General features: G+C 28.5%; 1 protein-coding gene across 4 annotated transcripts; it reads left to right on the top strand.

Moving 5' to 3' along the window:
• Positions 1-2254: 2254 nt before the first annotated feature.
• LOC129311001 (uncharacterized) lies at positions 2255-8046 on the top strand. Of its 4 annotated transcripts, XM_054952927.1 has the most exons (12): positions 2255-2389; positions 2471-2515; positions 2600-2698; positions 2837-2947; positions 3172-3346; positions 3466-3522; positions 3668-3804; positions 3905-3964; positions 4049-4126; positions 4555-4628; positions 5171-5240; positions 7044-8046. In XM_054952927.1, exons 1-11 carry the CDS (start codon positions 2312-2314, stop codon positions 5232-5234), a joined length of 978 nt encoding a protein of 325 aa, XP_054808902.1. In that variant the 5' UTR covers positions 2255-2311; the 3' UTR covers positions 5235-5240; positions 7044-8046. The 4 variants fall into 4 exon arrangements, with proteins under 4 accessions (XP_054808902.1, XP_054808900.1, XP_054808899.1 ...); XM_054952925.1 differs by having other exon boundaries at positions 2471-2698; positions 5171-5236; XM_054952924.1 differs by having other exon boundaries at positions 2471-2698.
• The last annotated feature ends 8758 nt before the right edge of the window (positions 8047-16804 follow it).

Here is a 16804-nt window from a genome sequence, read left to right as displayed (position 1 = left end):
AAAATTCAAAGACCAAAGGGCCGGGGTGCAAAATATTAAAATTAAGGGTAAATAGTTCAAAATTTTAAAAGTATAAATCAACAAAATAACTCCACCAGTGATGAATACAGCAGAATTTAATCTGTTAACAGGGAGAATTTTTAACTCAGCCGCCTATCATTCTATCGAATTGATAAGTAGGCCAAACAATTAATGTATATATACATAAATAAAGAAAATCGTGGATTTGGACCATTTGTGAAAGCGATGAATGGTGTTAGGCAGGAGTAGTGACATTATTGAAGACAAGAAGGCATAATCATATCCAATGACAATGAACAAATTAAATTTTCTTAGCATTTACCTCCGCACCCCTCTTTTCTCCAAGTTTTCACTTCTCCACTAACAAAAAGCGACCTCTCACCAATTAAAATTTGCATTAAGTGGTAGAGCTAGTCTTTCATCACTTAAGACTTGTTTGTTTAAGTCTAAGAAATAAGTTGCTTTTAGATAGTGTAGCAATTTTATATAAATATATTTATTTTATAATTTTTTTTATAGAAAGGAGATATTATTTTATGTTGGTTTTAATAATCAAAAAGTAACTATTAATTAATTATGTTTAAATTTTATAATGTCTTTCTTAATTTTTGTTTTATAAAAATAATTTATTATTTAATTATTTAAAAATTTGATGATATCTTCACGTATTTTGTATTTTTGAAACATTTTTTTCATCTATTACATCTACTTATTTTCAGTAGATACTCAAAAGTCAACACAACTCCTTAAAATAATAAAAAATATCTTTTAAATTTGATTGTTTTAAAAAATTTAAACAAACATCATAAAAACTCATAAAATATTTTTTTTAAAAAAGTGATTTTTTTATAAAATATGCTGAAATAGAAAGACCCTTGAACAAATGGTTAGAAGTTCCAACCCTAATTCTAATGTATGCAATAATTTAGTGAAGAAAGTTTTACTTATTGTTTTTAACACCTCATGAGAGATATTCTCTATTATTAAAAGAGCTTACTCTTTATACTTAAAAAAAAAGCTCCCTCTCACCCTCTCTTTCTTCAGCGTTACCTAAAAATCATCGTCATATCATTCTTCGTATTAGCAACATGTTGACTCTTCAAATTTTGATTAATTAAAGTTCATCATAATTATAATGATGAATTTTAATGAAAAAATTATGACAATAATAATAATAATAATAATAATAATCTTGACTCAAGTTTAGATCGCAATTCAAGGACTAAAAGCTGTGTTTTTTCTTTTTATTTTGTTCACATGTCTGGTTTTATTAATATTAATTAAATAAATTCAGTGAGTTCGAATCATCTACGTTGGGTGCCAATATTTGAACAATTGAAAAGCGAACGTTTGATTTTGCAGAAGTTAATATTCTTAAGTTGAAAATACTGCATTTTGCTGCAGTGACCAAATCTTGTATGAGACAATGTAAGGATTTTAATTTTTTTTTTGGGCCACATGAGACTATTTAAGGATAACGATTAGGTCTATCTATAATTTAAATAAACTTTGAATTCAAAACGGCTAAAAGAACGCTCGTCTAACGTCTTTAAGAATCTTACAAAAATGTGTTTTGCCCAGCATTATAAGAAAAAAGTTTTTAAGAATCAATGTGAAGGTTGAAGTTTTAATCTATATATATCCGCGTCAAAATCCGCTTCAGAAATAATCAGAATCTAATAATGCAGGGTAAACTAAATAACAAATACAATAAATGAAACACCTTAGAGATATATAACTCAATTGTATATTTGTACTTCTCGAAATCCAAGTGAAAAATGAATTTGATGAAAATCATTTTTATTGTGTTTTTTTTTTTTTGGGTAAACAATTCTATCATGTTTGATAAATGATAAAGCGAGTTTTTACAAAGAGAGCTGTATTGGTTGCATGTTTTTGCAAAACTATCTAATAGAGTTAAATATATTGTTAAGCCTAGTTAGGTTTTTTGCATTCTCGAATCCCAAGACATACCTGCCCTTTCTATTGAGACTTCAGAGTCTGCTGGTCTCGATTTATCATCTTTGTTTCAGTGTTCCCATTTGATAACAAAATAATTTTTTTTAAGAAAAATCTATTTGTTGGGCTCTACAGCTGGTGGAACCCCGAACTGTAACGATGTCGTTTCATTCTCCGGCCCAAAGTTCTCGGTTTTTGTTTTTACCAACACCCAAATACCCAATACAGAGAACAGTCTTTTTTTTTTTTTTTTGGGAACCGATGTTGGATTTGGCGCCATTGCATTGAAAATGAATCGCGAACTGAAACGAGCTGAGGGGAATTCAGGGGAATGGTAATGGAATTGCTCAAATTGTCCAAGTTCAAGCTCCGACTTCAAGATCTTGTCACTGAAGTTCGAGAACTAAGAGTACAAATTTCCACCCCTAACTCGCCATTTCCTTTGCACCCTATCGCAATTGATCATTTAGTAACTTGAAGAGTTTTACAGGAAAGGGAACGCACAGCTACCGAACAACACCAACACGGAATCGAGGTTTTCATTTTGATCCAATTGGTAGTTTTTTGTCGAATCTTGATTTTCTGTCGACTTGATTGTGACGTTAGCGAGCAAAAACAGAAGCAGAAACAGAGCGAGGAAGAGCATAACAGAAAAATACAGGACTTGGAAGCCGAGCTAGCTTCAGTCAAAGAAGAGCGTCAGAAGCTCGAAAGGAGGGTTCGTTTTTCCCATTTTGTTTTTAATTGAATATTTCAAATTAACGTGATAGTTCGCTAGAGGTTTCGTTGTCAGAGTCGTATTCTATTAGTAATTATTTGATTATACGGAGTTTTAAATGCAATATTTTCATTGCAGGTGAATTACCTTCAGAACGACAATGCTTTGCTTGAAATCCGGCAAAAAGAGTTGAAGGAGACCATACAAAGCCTACTTTTGTCCAGGGAAAATTTCATCCTTGCTTACGAGGTTCGTATGTGGCAACTTCCCAGTCATGCACAGTATATTTTTTGTTTAAAAAGTAATAGTATTGTTGGCATCTGAAAACTAGTTTAACACAATGAAGGTCAACACTTCGCGCAAGAGCAACAAAAAGTGACTGTCATAATGCAGGGCATTCTGCCTAGTGGGGAAGCTGCATGGTACAATTGGTTTTCTCAATTTAATTGTTATTCTGCTCTGCTGTTGGGCAGGAAACTACTTCCGAAATGAGACGTTCAATTGAAACCAAAGATAGAAAGCTCAATATTCTTTCTGAGAAGGTAAACGCCCACCTATTGTTATTCGATTCAATAGAGAAGGAGGTGTCTTCTATCAAGCAAATTGTGGACAGCGTCCAGAGCCTTGTCACTGAAAAAGAGAAAATGGGCAAGTAGTTTTCAAAACTCTTATTCATAATTGTGTTTATTTGAAGGCACTCAGACAAACTATAACAGTTTCACTGCCTATTCACATAATTTTCTTTTTTAAATGTTTCTTGCGTTTAGTGGCTGACTTGAGAAACAAAATGGATCAGATCTCTACATTTGAAAAAGCATTTTTCGGTAATTTAAATTTCTTACTGACACATCTTAATATTTGAAATATTGATTATTTTTTAAATAATAGCTGCTTATGCATGTTGAATTAAGAAAACTAGTAGACGCATTCCACCGATGTTTTATTAGATGGAAGCTTGCATTGTCCCAGATAATATCACCGACTCAAGAAATAAACTGCATAAAATTGAGGATGAGTTAAGAAGAAAGGATAAATTCATCTCAGAGCTAGAAGCAAAGCTGGATGCACGAAAACTCAGCAACAATATCTCAGCTCAAATTGATGATATATCCTTACCTGCAAGGAGTAATAATTGGAACCGATTACCAGAAAATTAATGTACACTTTCATCCACGTACTTCAAAGTTTTGTCTTAACCAGCCTCACCTTCAGAAAACTTTATCAGTAAAGGACGTGGCGATACAGAACTTAATTTCAGATAAAGAGGTTCCACATTCAAGTCTTCTCAATATTATGCCTTGAAATTGTCAATCCTTGAGATTTTCCTACTTCTCCGAACATGCTTTGCAGGCTTTACAGTATGAAGTTGGAAGTTTAAGATTCGTACTACAGAAGATTAAAGACACTGTCAGAAATATGAATAAAGAGGTAAATATAATTCATAGCTTTTCTGGTATAAAATTTTGAATGTTCAGCATGTCATTCTCGTTGTGGATTCTATGAAGCATTTCAACTTGCGGATTTAATTGTTATACTTGTAGTTTATTTGAAGGACTTTGCAAGTGTATTCTGTGGACAACTGTGTTTGGGGGAAGCATGGTGCTGGAAATAAATCTATCCCTCACTCATTTTTTAGACAAAGCACTTGAAGAAACACATGTATACTCGAACAAGTAGTTGTTATGGCCCCAAAAGGAAAAAGTAGTTGTAAAATTCTTCTTTTGCTTTATAGATTGTCCTTGTCTGCATAATCAGCGGATAAGTTTTTTGATTTTACTGTATAGTTGTTACTTCACTGCCTCTAGGGATTCATTATTTCCGTCAGTTCTCAAGCACAATGCTTATTTCTATGCCAGGACAAAAGGTTATTCTGTTCGATTTTGCAACATAACGAAGCATCTGGAATGGATATGCAGGTTGAAGAAAATAGGTAAAAGCAATTTAAATTTTGGCTCGTAACTGCTAACTTCTTTTGAATTTACATTTAAAAGTTTGGATTCAAGTTCACTCTCTAAAGCCTACGAGCCTGTGTGGACAAAACTCAGTCCCGCTGTATTATATATTGAAATTTCAATCTAATATGAACGAGCAAGGTATGGTTTCTATTGATATCTCTTGCACATAGCTGGCGTTGTTTTAAGGGTTTCAATGGACCCGGAAAGTAACAAGAACGATATGCATCACACCCTACATTCTTGATATTATAGTAAACTTAGATCCGGTTCCAGTTCTCACAATGAGTGCATGCATCTTCTTATATGTTTTACTTGTCTTTTGGCTTTATTATATTTTAAGTAACTTGTAGAAAATAAATATTTGGAACAACGGTATTAAAACAATTCCTGATTGTGTGAGAACTGACATTTAGAATAGTTTATGCTATAAACAAGTAATGACATGACATTAGAATTAAGGATAAGCAGACTCAATCGTTACATTCTTGTTTATAACTTGTGGGAATTCCTTTCCAAGGACGGGTGATGCAGCTCAAGAGCAAGAAGAGAATGATCGAGAACCGGCAGAATCATCCCCTTAAATGCAGGTTTCATCTGTCTTTGCTCTCTCTGAATGTTAGCATTGTCGGAGGTTAACGTTTCAAGTTATCATTAAAAAAAAAGTATCTGAATGATCAATATATGCGTAGGAAGCAGTTCCTTGCTTCCTTTGAATCACAACAGTCAGAGTACAATACTTGATCCTTCAAAAAGAAATATCTAATTCGTCTTGGGTTAAGGGTGTGTTTGGTTAATTAGCTTTTAGCTTTTGGGAAGTACTTTTGGCACTCTCCAAAAATTAAAAGTTGTTTGTTAAAAAATTATGGAAGGAAAGTAAGTTTTGAAAATGCTTTGAGAATAATTCTCAATCCACATTCAGCTAACTTAACTTTCCCTAGCTTTTCAACTACCTATGCGAATGAGATTTGACTGCTCTATTATTTCCTATGCCACCCCTCAGAAAAACATGCCACGCAGGATGACAAATTCAATTTTTTTTTTATTTGTGTTTAGCCTTTTGATTCTTTCTGAATCTCGGAGTCCTCTCTCTCTATATATATATATATTAATTAAATAACATGAGAAATTGACAATATTGAAGCTTGCATTCAAATGTATTTAGATATTTTAACAATTAAAATAATAATATATTGGAGTGACTAATTATAAATTATATATAGATATAATATCTAAACTATTTGTTGTATATATCTTTTCAATATATCAAACTTTATATTTTTTTAATTTTTATTATTTAACATATCAAATTTTATGTTATGTAAAATTTTTGTTACATTTTAAACATTTCTAATATATTATATTTGTATAACAAAAATTATAAATCATGATAAATCAACATTCTTTTTGGTACTTATACATTTAAAAACATATTTCATTATATATGATCCAAACAATTTTCAGTTCATTAAATTGACTTTTGAAAAAATTATCTAAATATTAATTTCGTTACAACAATTTACTTTTGCCAAATTAAAAACCAAATATACACTAAATTTTCTTCTTTTTGCTGGTTCAGCTTCAGACATCCAAAAAGAATCAAGATCCATTTTCCTGAGTTGACAAATTCCAGCAATTTTTTTCTTCTTCTTATTTTGGCTATTTATGTGAGATTTCTCTAGTATTCTTCCTAATATGTTTTTTTAAAGAAAAATTCAACTTTGTCAGCTGATTTTGATGTCAGCTCAGTTGCCTAGACGCTAGTGTAAGTGAAGGAAAGAAATTCTCTTCTTGAACAGCATGCAGGTAAATGTAGATGAGAAGATTTCTCTGAATAATTTAATAGGAATGCAAAAACGTTGAGGCTCCGGTTAATTCTTTCAAAAAGAAAAAAAAGTTAGGCACAGAATTGGAATATGGCAAGTAGAGAATTTGATGACAAAAGACTTCAAAAAAATTAAGAAACGCAATCCAAGTTTTGTTTTGACACTCTAGAGGGAGGAGTTTCAGGTTAGAGATGCATATCTAATCAATTTAAAAAAATCGCATGGTTGATGTCAATTCCAGCAATCAATCAAGAAAAGGAAAGTCAAATAATCAATTTAGATAGATTTGATAAAGGAGGAGTTAAAGGACGGAGTGAAGGTAATGAATGAATGAATTGTTATTACACTGTAAAGGGGCAATTTCACCATTTGTCATTCAAGTCTGCCAAACACTATTTACCACTGGAAAGAGCAGCATAAACAAACCATTCTTGCATGTTTGCTCTATCCAATGCTTGCCTATCTTTTGAATTTTGGAAGAGGATATTGAATGATTCGAACTGTAGCCCTGACTTATTGTCTTTATGCAATGAGTGTGATTCGTTCATAATTTCTTGGCTAACACAGGAGCAGTAATTCCAGCTGCTGTTACGGGATCAAGTGAGGAATATAATTGCCTGCTCTTTGTCCGAGAATGCTTTTGAATGACAGTAGATATTGAGGAAAAAGTTACATTATGACTCTCTGGCAGCATGCCTGTGGATCCTCTGTCGGCTTAGTCAGCTTTCCTCAGCGGCTCAAAGCTTACTGCACTGCTGCGCCTTCTGATGATCTATGTAAATTGCAGAAGCCAAGGTATCATTTTATTCGCCTTTCGGCTTTCATAGGCCGTACGGATTGATTAGTTGAAGCTTTCATTTAAACTTTATTTGAGCCCTGACTAGTCATTCAATTCAACACTTGATATAAGTAGAGTATGGGAAAAATACAGCTAGATACCACAAAAGAGATTTTATTACTAAAAAGTTTTGAAAATTCATAAAATACTCTTAAATTTTAAATTTTATGCATTTACATGTTGGCAAAGCAACATTCACAACTTACTATTATAAATTTATTTTTTTTTTATAAGTTGTAAATGCTTGTTGTCTAGTTGTAATTGTAAAAAACCTTTGTCAAAGTGTAAATGTGCAGAATTTATGATTTGAGGGTATTTTGTTAATTTCATAAGATTTTTTGATAATAAAATCTCTTTTGTGAAACCTAGTTGTAAATTTCCCAAAAAATATTGCTGCGTGTTGGGTCCACATCTTATAGTCATGTTCTTCCATTTTATGTTGTTATATCTGATTGCACCAAATGCAAATTATGCAATCAATTTTGTGAAGTTTGAAGGTTCGGGTTATTTCCGTTTTCCATTGATGCCTGTCCCATACCTTGGTTGAATAGATTTTTATTTAGTCTAGTCTTCTAGAAGAGTTATCCAGCAACTGATCAAAGTATTATAGCTTTGGATAAGAAAACCCAACATGGATCATATCGTGTGTGTCAGCAAATTGGAGATTAGGACCCAATCAATGTTCAAGCATGATGGGCCTTTGTGATAAATCATTGGGCCGAACCTTCTACCGTCCTTTTATAAATCCTACTTGTAATGACACAGTTGTATCCATATATCTTTAAAATCCCATATAAATGCTTCCAATTACTTCTAAAGAAAAGAAAACGCATCCAAGTTCGTGAATCCTTCAACCCGCGTGATTCATCAGACCCAAAGCATGATCCCGTTCCCCAATTTGATTAGTTTCTCGAACGTTTGACAAATTTGCTGCGCTGAAAATGATTTGTGCCATAAATTTATAATAAATATATGTTTACTCTCTTGTCTTTTTGTCTTTTTATATAAGATGTTTTCTAGAGTTTTTATAATATACTCCCCCTCAAAAATATAAATATCTTTTAGCAATAATTCACACACTAATAAAATTATTATTCTTATGAGAACATGTACTTTATCCGTTTAAAAATATTATGTACCTTTAATTAAATTTTATCTCTTAAAATAATTTTTTGCCTTCAAACTAATTTTATATTTTTTATATTTATTCTTATTTAATAGGATATTTTATTTTAAAATAAATATAAAATAATTTACTCAATAAGGGCATTTGTGAAAAAAAAAGCAATGATTATACTTTGCAAAATTAAAATGTTTTATATTTTTTTAATATCAAACCTTTTAAAAAATGCTTTATATTTTTTAGTAGATGGAATTTTTTTTTTCACCTTTAATTTTAATTTATGATGATTGAGGTCATAAATTTACAAATATAAGAATCTATGTCAATAAATATAATGGGTAAATGAGAATTTTTTATATAAATACTAGGTTTATATTTGAATCAAGATTAGTTGAAAGACAACGTTTATATTTTGAATCCTGGAGAGCAAGAAGTTTTGTTATATTTTTTAACAATTGGATTGTTTTACCCTTTAGTCTCTTGAAAATTATAAAAGAATGATTATGATTTGAAAATAAGTCTTTAATTATGCTTTTAATGAATGGGGGCAAAAATGAAATATTGACATATTTTTATACTCCTTCTAAACCAAAACATAAAATATCTTTAAGAAGCCTTGCTTAGTTTAAAATATAAGGGTATTGGGTAATTTTTATAATTATTTTTTTAACTATACCCCTATTTCATGTATTATTCTTTTTAAAAAATAATGAATTAAAATTTTAATTATTATTATCAAAATTCTTATATATAATATTTAATAAAGGTATAATTGAAATGATATAAATTTTTTTAAAAAAGTTAATGTTTTAACTAACTTATTTTTAAAGTTGTGAATTAATTGTCAATATTTTATATTTTGATTCAAAAGAGTAACTTTTTAATTGAGTAACAAATTTTTGTTGGTATCCGTGAAACATTTGGGGGAAAAAAACTTTGCATATAAGGGTGGAGGGAGTAAGCGAGAGATGTTTTTTCTGTATAAAAAACGTTATAGCTGGGAATCTTTAGAAAATGTTAAAGTGTAGAGAAAAATTGAAAGCGCTTTATGGTGTTCAAGGTGGTTGACTGCTTTGAGGACATGAATTAAAGAAAGGGCAGGGGTGGCTTGTTACAGCAAAGCATGGAGTTAAATAAATGAAAGTGAGGTGGCGAAATTAAATGGAAACGTTGGGTACAGTGAAAGCGGAAACAATGATGAGAGTCTTGCCAAACTGCAACAAACACTTTTCCTATTAAACAAAATAGTGATTCTTGATTTGGTTCCAGATTTCAGAATTTAATGTTGGATCTCTCGTAATGTCACTCCAGTCCCCAGATTCTCCTCTGATCTTCCCATTTATTACCCTCTCGGGAATTTCACATAATTCAATTTCAGTCCTTCTTTCCCTTTCCTATCCTATCACAGAACGTGGGGCTCCTTAATTGCACATCATGTCTTCATCCCATGAGATATATCCAAAGACTCGAGGAATCACACATTTTTCTTCCTGAAACAGCGTTGTGTTGTGCGTTTTGAATGTGGAAACACGCAATCTTCGAGCTTCAATGAATAGCGGGGAAATTCATCTCCTTGTGATCATACGTAGAAAATTCAGAAGCCATCTTTAAACAGATTCATGGGCATCGATTTATGAAAAAGGAAGAAAGCTTTGGCCTAGTATTATAAAAATCAACTCTGATATTCTTCTAATCTTAGAGAAGTACGGTGAATTTGGTTTTCAATTTACATTTACCAAAAGCCATTAAGAGAATTTAACTGTTCGTTGGATTTAAAAAAAAATGTCTCTCAAATATGATTTAAATATACTTTAAAAGGTTACCCAAACAAGCCAATAATCTGGGTCAAAAATGGCAAAGCTTGGTTCTAAATAACTCGTATAAAATATTAGATTAGAAGTTATATTTTAAAAATAAAATAATTGGAGATTAGAAGTTATATGAGCAAGATGGAGCCAAAAAATTTTATTAAAAAAGGCTGAGATGATAAAATATATATAATAATAAAAAAAAAGTTATATATATCACTGACATAATATCAATATTTTAATGTATATATTTATATTCAATTTTATAAATATATAAAAGAATATATACGTATTTTCATTTTTTAAGTTTTATTTATCAATTTTGCATAGCATAAAAATAATTAATTATTATGTTTATGATAAATTTTTTAACAATTTTATTCTTAATATAAATTATCATTAAATTAGTGAAAATTTTATCTTTCTTATGATAATTAAATAATTTAAATGCATCATTGTGTTTAACTTAAGAAGATTTATTACTTGTTTATTAAATTTATTATTTAATTATTTCACTTGTTACTAATGAACTTTGCAATGCTTGACAAAGTTTATTAATAATAATTCTTATAGTTTCTTTTATTAAATATAAAATAAAAATAAAAATAAATGATATCAATACTTTAAGAGAATATGTAACATTATCTTGTTGAATATAAATAAATTATATGCCAATTATATCTTTAACTTCAAGATACTAAAATGTTTGCATTATATATGCATAAAAATTTATATATAAAATTAAAATAAAATTTTTTATAATATTTCATCATTTTTATAATATATTAATTTAAGAGATTAAAAATATATAACTCTTCATATTTTATTAAAAAAAATTAAAAAAAATCAGGTGCCACGACCCGGTCCCTCATTATGAGTATTTTAGATATGTTTTAAATGGGTTTTGATGTCGTCCTAAAAAGTGGAAACATAATGATTAGTGACATAGTTCAATAGAAAATGGAGAAAATCATTGGAACAAAACCTGCGTCTCGAAATCAGGGTAAATTTTACAGCAACATGAACTCACTCCTTCTGCTTAAAAAATATGTTAAAAATATAAAATATTTTTTTAAAAGTTAAATATTTAAAAATATAAAATATTTTTATTTTTTTAAAAATATAATCATTATCTTTTTTTAAAAGTATCCCTACTTAATAAATTACTTTATATTTATTTTAGAGTGAAACGTTCTATTAAATAGAGGTTATAAATATGAAAAAATAAGATTAATTTGAAGACAAGTATTTCCTTTATTAAAAAAACGTAAAACATTTTTAATATTTTAAGGTACAATTATTATTATTTTTTAAAATATCCCTATTGAATAAATTACTTTATATTTATTTTAAAATGAAACGTCCTATTAAATATGAGTAAATATAAAAAGATAGGATTATTTTAAAGATAAATAACTACTTTTTTGAAGTGAGATTCAGTTAAAATATTTTATATTTTTTAATAGAAAAATTAATTATTTTATTAAAAATAAAATTTAATTAAAATATTTTATATTTTTAAATAGAACGAGTATATATGTTATATAGCCATTGGCCAAGAAGGAGCTATGTAATTGTTCTTGTTAAACAAATTTATTCCAACGTCATAAGTTATTATGTCAGCTAGCAACTGCTAGGACTGTACCATAGTGGATTTTGCTTTGTTTTGTTTGATTAATTGGCAGGCGAAGATGTTACTTTGCGGATTAGTTTTAATTTTAATGATTGGGAATTCGGATGGACTCTTTTTTCCACAAAAGATTTGCATATATTTCATTGCACCTTTTTAGTGGGCCCCACATCATTGATAGCATGCCTTTGAACTCTTGATTGATTGGCTTTCAATCAGAGACGATTGTTGATCTAAATGTAGAATATTTTCTAATTTTAAGAAACATATTTTTCTTCCTTTTGCTGGGTTGGTTAACGCTCGTTAAGTAGTTATACATGGAAAAATATACTCTTTTTATTTAAAAATATAAAATATTTTTTAAAAATTCTGATGATTAATCTTTTAACATATAATTATTATTTTTTTAAAAAAAATATCTTTTTTGATAATAACTTTATATTTATTATAAGGTATTTAATGAGGATAAATATAAAAAGATATGGTTAGTTAGAAAATAACTAACTACTTTATTGAGAAATGATATTTGATTAAAAATATCTTATATTTTTAAATAAAAAGAGTAAGTATTAGGGATGGATAACAGCAAAATTTAAAAAATAAGCTAATTTTTTATAATATTATTTTTTAAAATAAACTAAATAAAGCCCATGCTTATATTGCTAAATAAACACAAACTTTGAAAAATGAACCACGCTAGCTCTTCTTAGCTTATAAATTGCAAACTGGATCGTGATCCTCATACATTGCGTGCAAATCTCATATAGCAAGATACGCTAATCATATTTCAGGCCGAAATAATAATAATAATAATAATAATAATAATAATAATAATAATAAAACTATTCATATGTTACTGGTCAAAAAAGATACACTATTCATATGTGACTTTTAAACAATAAAGCTTTTTATTGATTTAATTATTAGATATAAAGGTATTCACTTTAAACTTTATCTGATGCCAAGGGTGCACTACCTAAATTATACACACATGATATATCAATGTCGGTACTGTTTTGCTTTCAAATGTGAATTTATTTCATTTGAATTTATGGTTATAATTATTTTATTTTTTTTATTTTCTATTGTCAATATACTCTGTCATCTTTTGTATATATACGTTTTTTTTATTGACCTGGCATCATTTGTACTAAGTTACTTCTAATATTTTTACTAAAACTAATATATTGTTTAAAATTTATCAAATTTGTCTGAAAATTAACTAAATTTTTGATTTCGCCCTTATTAAATCTATCACTTGAGCCCATCGTTTGAGAAGTCTAATTAAGAGTCAAGTTTTAAAAACAAAAACCAACATTAAATAAGGGTAATATGTATAAAAAAGACAAAAAAATTCTTGTCAAAGTATCTTACAAGATGGAGACATGAAGGAGCATTATATGAAATTAAAGTCATTGATTATTATGGACTTATTAACAACAATATATAATTAGCTGGTAAAAATAATATATAACTAAATTATTCATTTTTTTAATTGAATCGATACTTTTAAATTATATCTTACGAGTTATGTGCATCCCTTTTTCAAAAAAAAAAAAACATCCGCACACATTAATTTTCGGAACGTTTTGAATTTAAAATTAAAAAAAATGTCAAAATTGCTTCCATTCCTTGTCCAAGGAAGTTAGTTTTATAATATTAGATTTTGTGTCTAAAACAAATGCAGGTGTGTACGTGCGCGCGTGTGTTTAATTTGCTGTGAAGCACATGAATTGCCTATCTAATATGGACACTTATCGCCGAAGAGGTCGTCTTTGACTATAGTTTATAGTTTTATTCATCAAATAACGTTGCTTCCTCACACAATCAACACTATAGTTGCATCAATTTAATTATAGTTATTGTGTCTACGTCAATCTCGGAGGTTACTTGTCCATTCAAAAGTTGACCATAATGCCCACATGTGTAGTTGCATTATACTAATCATTTAAGCATTGTTGAATCTTTAATTTATACACAGCATTTAAAACCTATCTTCTCTTTCTTTTATGTTACCTTTGTCCACATTGATAAGATAATTTTACGAGAGATTAAATTTAAAAAACATACTACACCATCTTCTAATCGTCTATCACTATCAGAGACAAAAACATGATTTTTCTTCAAGATTTACCGTACTATATATATGTAATAAAACTTATGGAAAATCTTGATTTAGTGATGACTTCTCCCTTTGACTTGACTGGGGACTGTTTATCACAGTTCTTGTGCATTGACCAAGAAGTTATTATACGAACTCAAGTTTTACCCAGCAAGTGAAAATCAGAAACCAGAAGATTGTAGTGACATGTTTGGCATTTAATATTCTTCCTTGTTTGTGAAGAAGAAGAACAAGACAGTCAAAGCCTCCATAAATTCTGTCTTGCTTTCTTTTAACTGCAGAATGCAGATGCTTTCTTCTGGATTTACTTATTCTTCACTGTTTTTACCTCTTCTTCAAATATTCTCCTTATCTTAATTTCTCAAATTATTCTTTTCAAACATCTTTTTATATTCTAAGCATATATAACACGCTTCTAAAGCAGAAAAATTGCATTGCTTTTTGTTTTTTTTTTTTGTTTTTGTCGATGAAAGACACATTGTATTTGATTTGATCCCACAATAATTAGTTGAGGCAATTAATACATCGAATAGGTGTATGCTTTCAGAATTTAAAATGTGTTTGCTTCGCATGATTATTCTTGTCTCCCTACCAGGAAAAATTAGAATGTAGCTAGATTATCAAAATATTCAATCAAATTATCAGCTATAAGGATAAGTTATTATTGTGTCACATGAGACACTTAAAGAATGAATTAACCTAAATCCCTCATCAAATCCAAATCCAAAAAAATTAAAAACCACATTATTCATCTAAATAGATTTAAATGGGTATTACAAAGAGTAGATTTCATATAAATATATTTATTTTTTGAAATATATACTTTTTATTTAACTAAAAGACAGTATTTCGAAACTAAAGAAAGAAATTTATGTTCTCAAAACACCTGCATTCTTTTTGATCCAATCAAAAGGCTTGGTTTTTTTTTTTTCTTGGCCAGAACTAACAGATAGGATTGAAAGAATCCGATTTGATAATAATTAAATGGTTAGGCACATTCATTGGTAAAATCTGTTTAAAATAGAACAAGATTCGTTTATATTGGTGCATGTACATTAATTAATTATAGAATTTAGTATAATTTATTGATCATTGATGAATGATGTTGATGGTAATGCATGGTGTTAAAAAAACCATTTAAACAGAACGATGGTCTAATATAATATAATGAACGCTAACGCTATTTTGTTATTTTTTTTATTCTTTAACTTGCCAGTTCTTTATTGTGATATTTTTAATAACAAAATTGTGCAAAGTCATTTTCCAACCGGAATCGGAAAGACTTCTGAGCACAACTCTGAAGCATTTCTCAGGTTCACAGTTTTGTTTCCTTTGACCAATCACAGTTTCGTTTTGGTTCCAAATGGAAATATCCTAATGTACAAGTATGACGATAAATAGCTGCATAATTAATTTTTTAATGAAACAAATCAAATACCATCCAATTTGAAAGTTCCCTTTTTGTTTCTTGGTTTAAATTCGTTTAATTAACCCACTTGTAGGGTGTTTAATTTTTTGAAAAATATTTAGTTAGATCGAGTGCATCACATTATTTGTGATTTGTTTAATAAAAATGTGACTTTTATATAACATTAAATATAAAAATGATAGTAAAGAGAGAAAATGTAAGAAATTAAATGTACATTCTATTATAAGAATAAAATCAATTAAAAAATATTATACAAGATTTTATTTAGATTATTTAAAACATTTTAATTGAACAAATCATAAATCACGTGGTGCACACCGAAATACTTCTCTTAATTTTGTTCTCATGTTATCTTACATCCAAATTTTGAATTTTGATGCGAGTTAATATGCATGCCTTCATTTCTCTTATTGTCACACTAATAATTTTATTAATTGACGTATTATTTAATTATATAGCAAAAACACTTTAAGCAATAATTAAATACAACTGTGAAATGATTGAATAGTATGCTTTAAATTATAGTTTCCCTCTATTTCATATGCTTGAACTGAGATTCAATTCCTTCCTTGAAACGAAGCTTCCATTGTGCTAACTTGTATATATTTTCTTAAGCCATCATTAATCCTTGCGTTAAATATAAGAAAAAACAAAATTACACACAACCCAAAATGCATTAAGCTAAACTAAACATGGCTCCCACAAATTAAATATATAGATATAGATTTTATACAATTCGTAAATAATTTTCTTAGTCCTTAAAAACTTGAAAACAGTTTTTTAAAATATTCTTCTAATTCTATTTATAAATTATTTTTAACATATTTTATTAAAATCAAGAAAAATCTTAAAATTTATTAACTCTATCTAAAATTTTTAATAAATTTTTAACTTTATCTCTATTAAATATACATACTTTAATAATATATTTTCTCTCTGTAATATTCAATAGAAAGTAAAAGAAAAAATTTGTAATAAGAATTTAATAATGTGATTTATAAATAAGATAAAAAATATTTTCTCTCTCTGTCCTATCTAAATTTATAAAAATGATGATCTTGCAATTAATTGACTTTTTTGTTAATGCGGCTATGATAAGTAGAAGATTTATTATTTGACAAAAGGAGAATAGTTGACTATAGCTTAAAGTTTTTTTTTTTTTTAAAGAAGGATTCTTAAAAAATAACGAGGGACACAGACATTTAAGCATAGGCATGTCACGCTTTCGTATTAAACAAAACATGTATAAAATTATTTTGTCTAATCCTAATACTTATCAACTTAGTTTGTGGCGGACTAAATTACTCTCTTTGTTTTAATTTATAAGATATTGTTGATAAAATTATACATACTATTAAAATTCATTAAATATAATTTA

The sequence above is a fragment of the Prosopis cineraria genome, unplaced genomic scaffold (assembly GCF_029017545.1).
Source record: "Prosopis cineraria cultivar Desert tree isolate PC_DT_omini unplaced genomic scaffold, ASM2901754v1 PC5, whole genome shotgun sequence".
In the NCBI taxonomy this organism is placed as follows: Eukaryota; Viridiplantae; Streptophyta; class Magnoliopsida; order Fabales; family Fabaceae; genus Prosopis; species Prosopis cineraria.
This window is presented reverse-complemented; position numbering and strand designations above follow the sequence as displayed.

Excerpts from the sequence above, each read along its gene's own strand:
- LOC129311001 (XM_054952925.1), top strand. The coding sequence starts at position 2,312 with ATGGTAATGGAATTGCTCAAATTGTCCAAGTTCAAGCTCCGACTTCAA. Across the intron at positions 2,948-3,171 it reads ATTTCATCCTTGCTTACGAG|GAAACTACTTCCGAAATGAG; the intron begins GTTCGTATGTGG and ends GCTGTTGGGCAG. Across the intron at positions 3,347-3,465 it reads CACTGAAAAAGAGAAAATGG|TGGCTGACTTGAGAAACAAA; the intron begins GCAAGTAGTTTT and ends TCTTGCGTTTAG.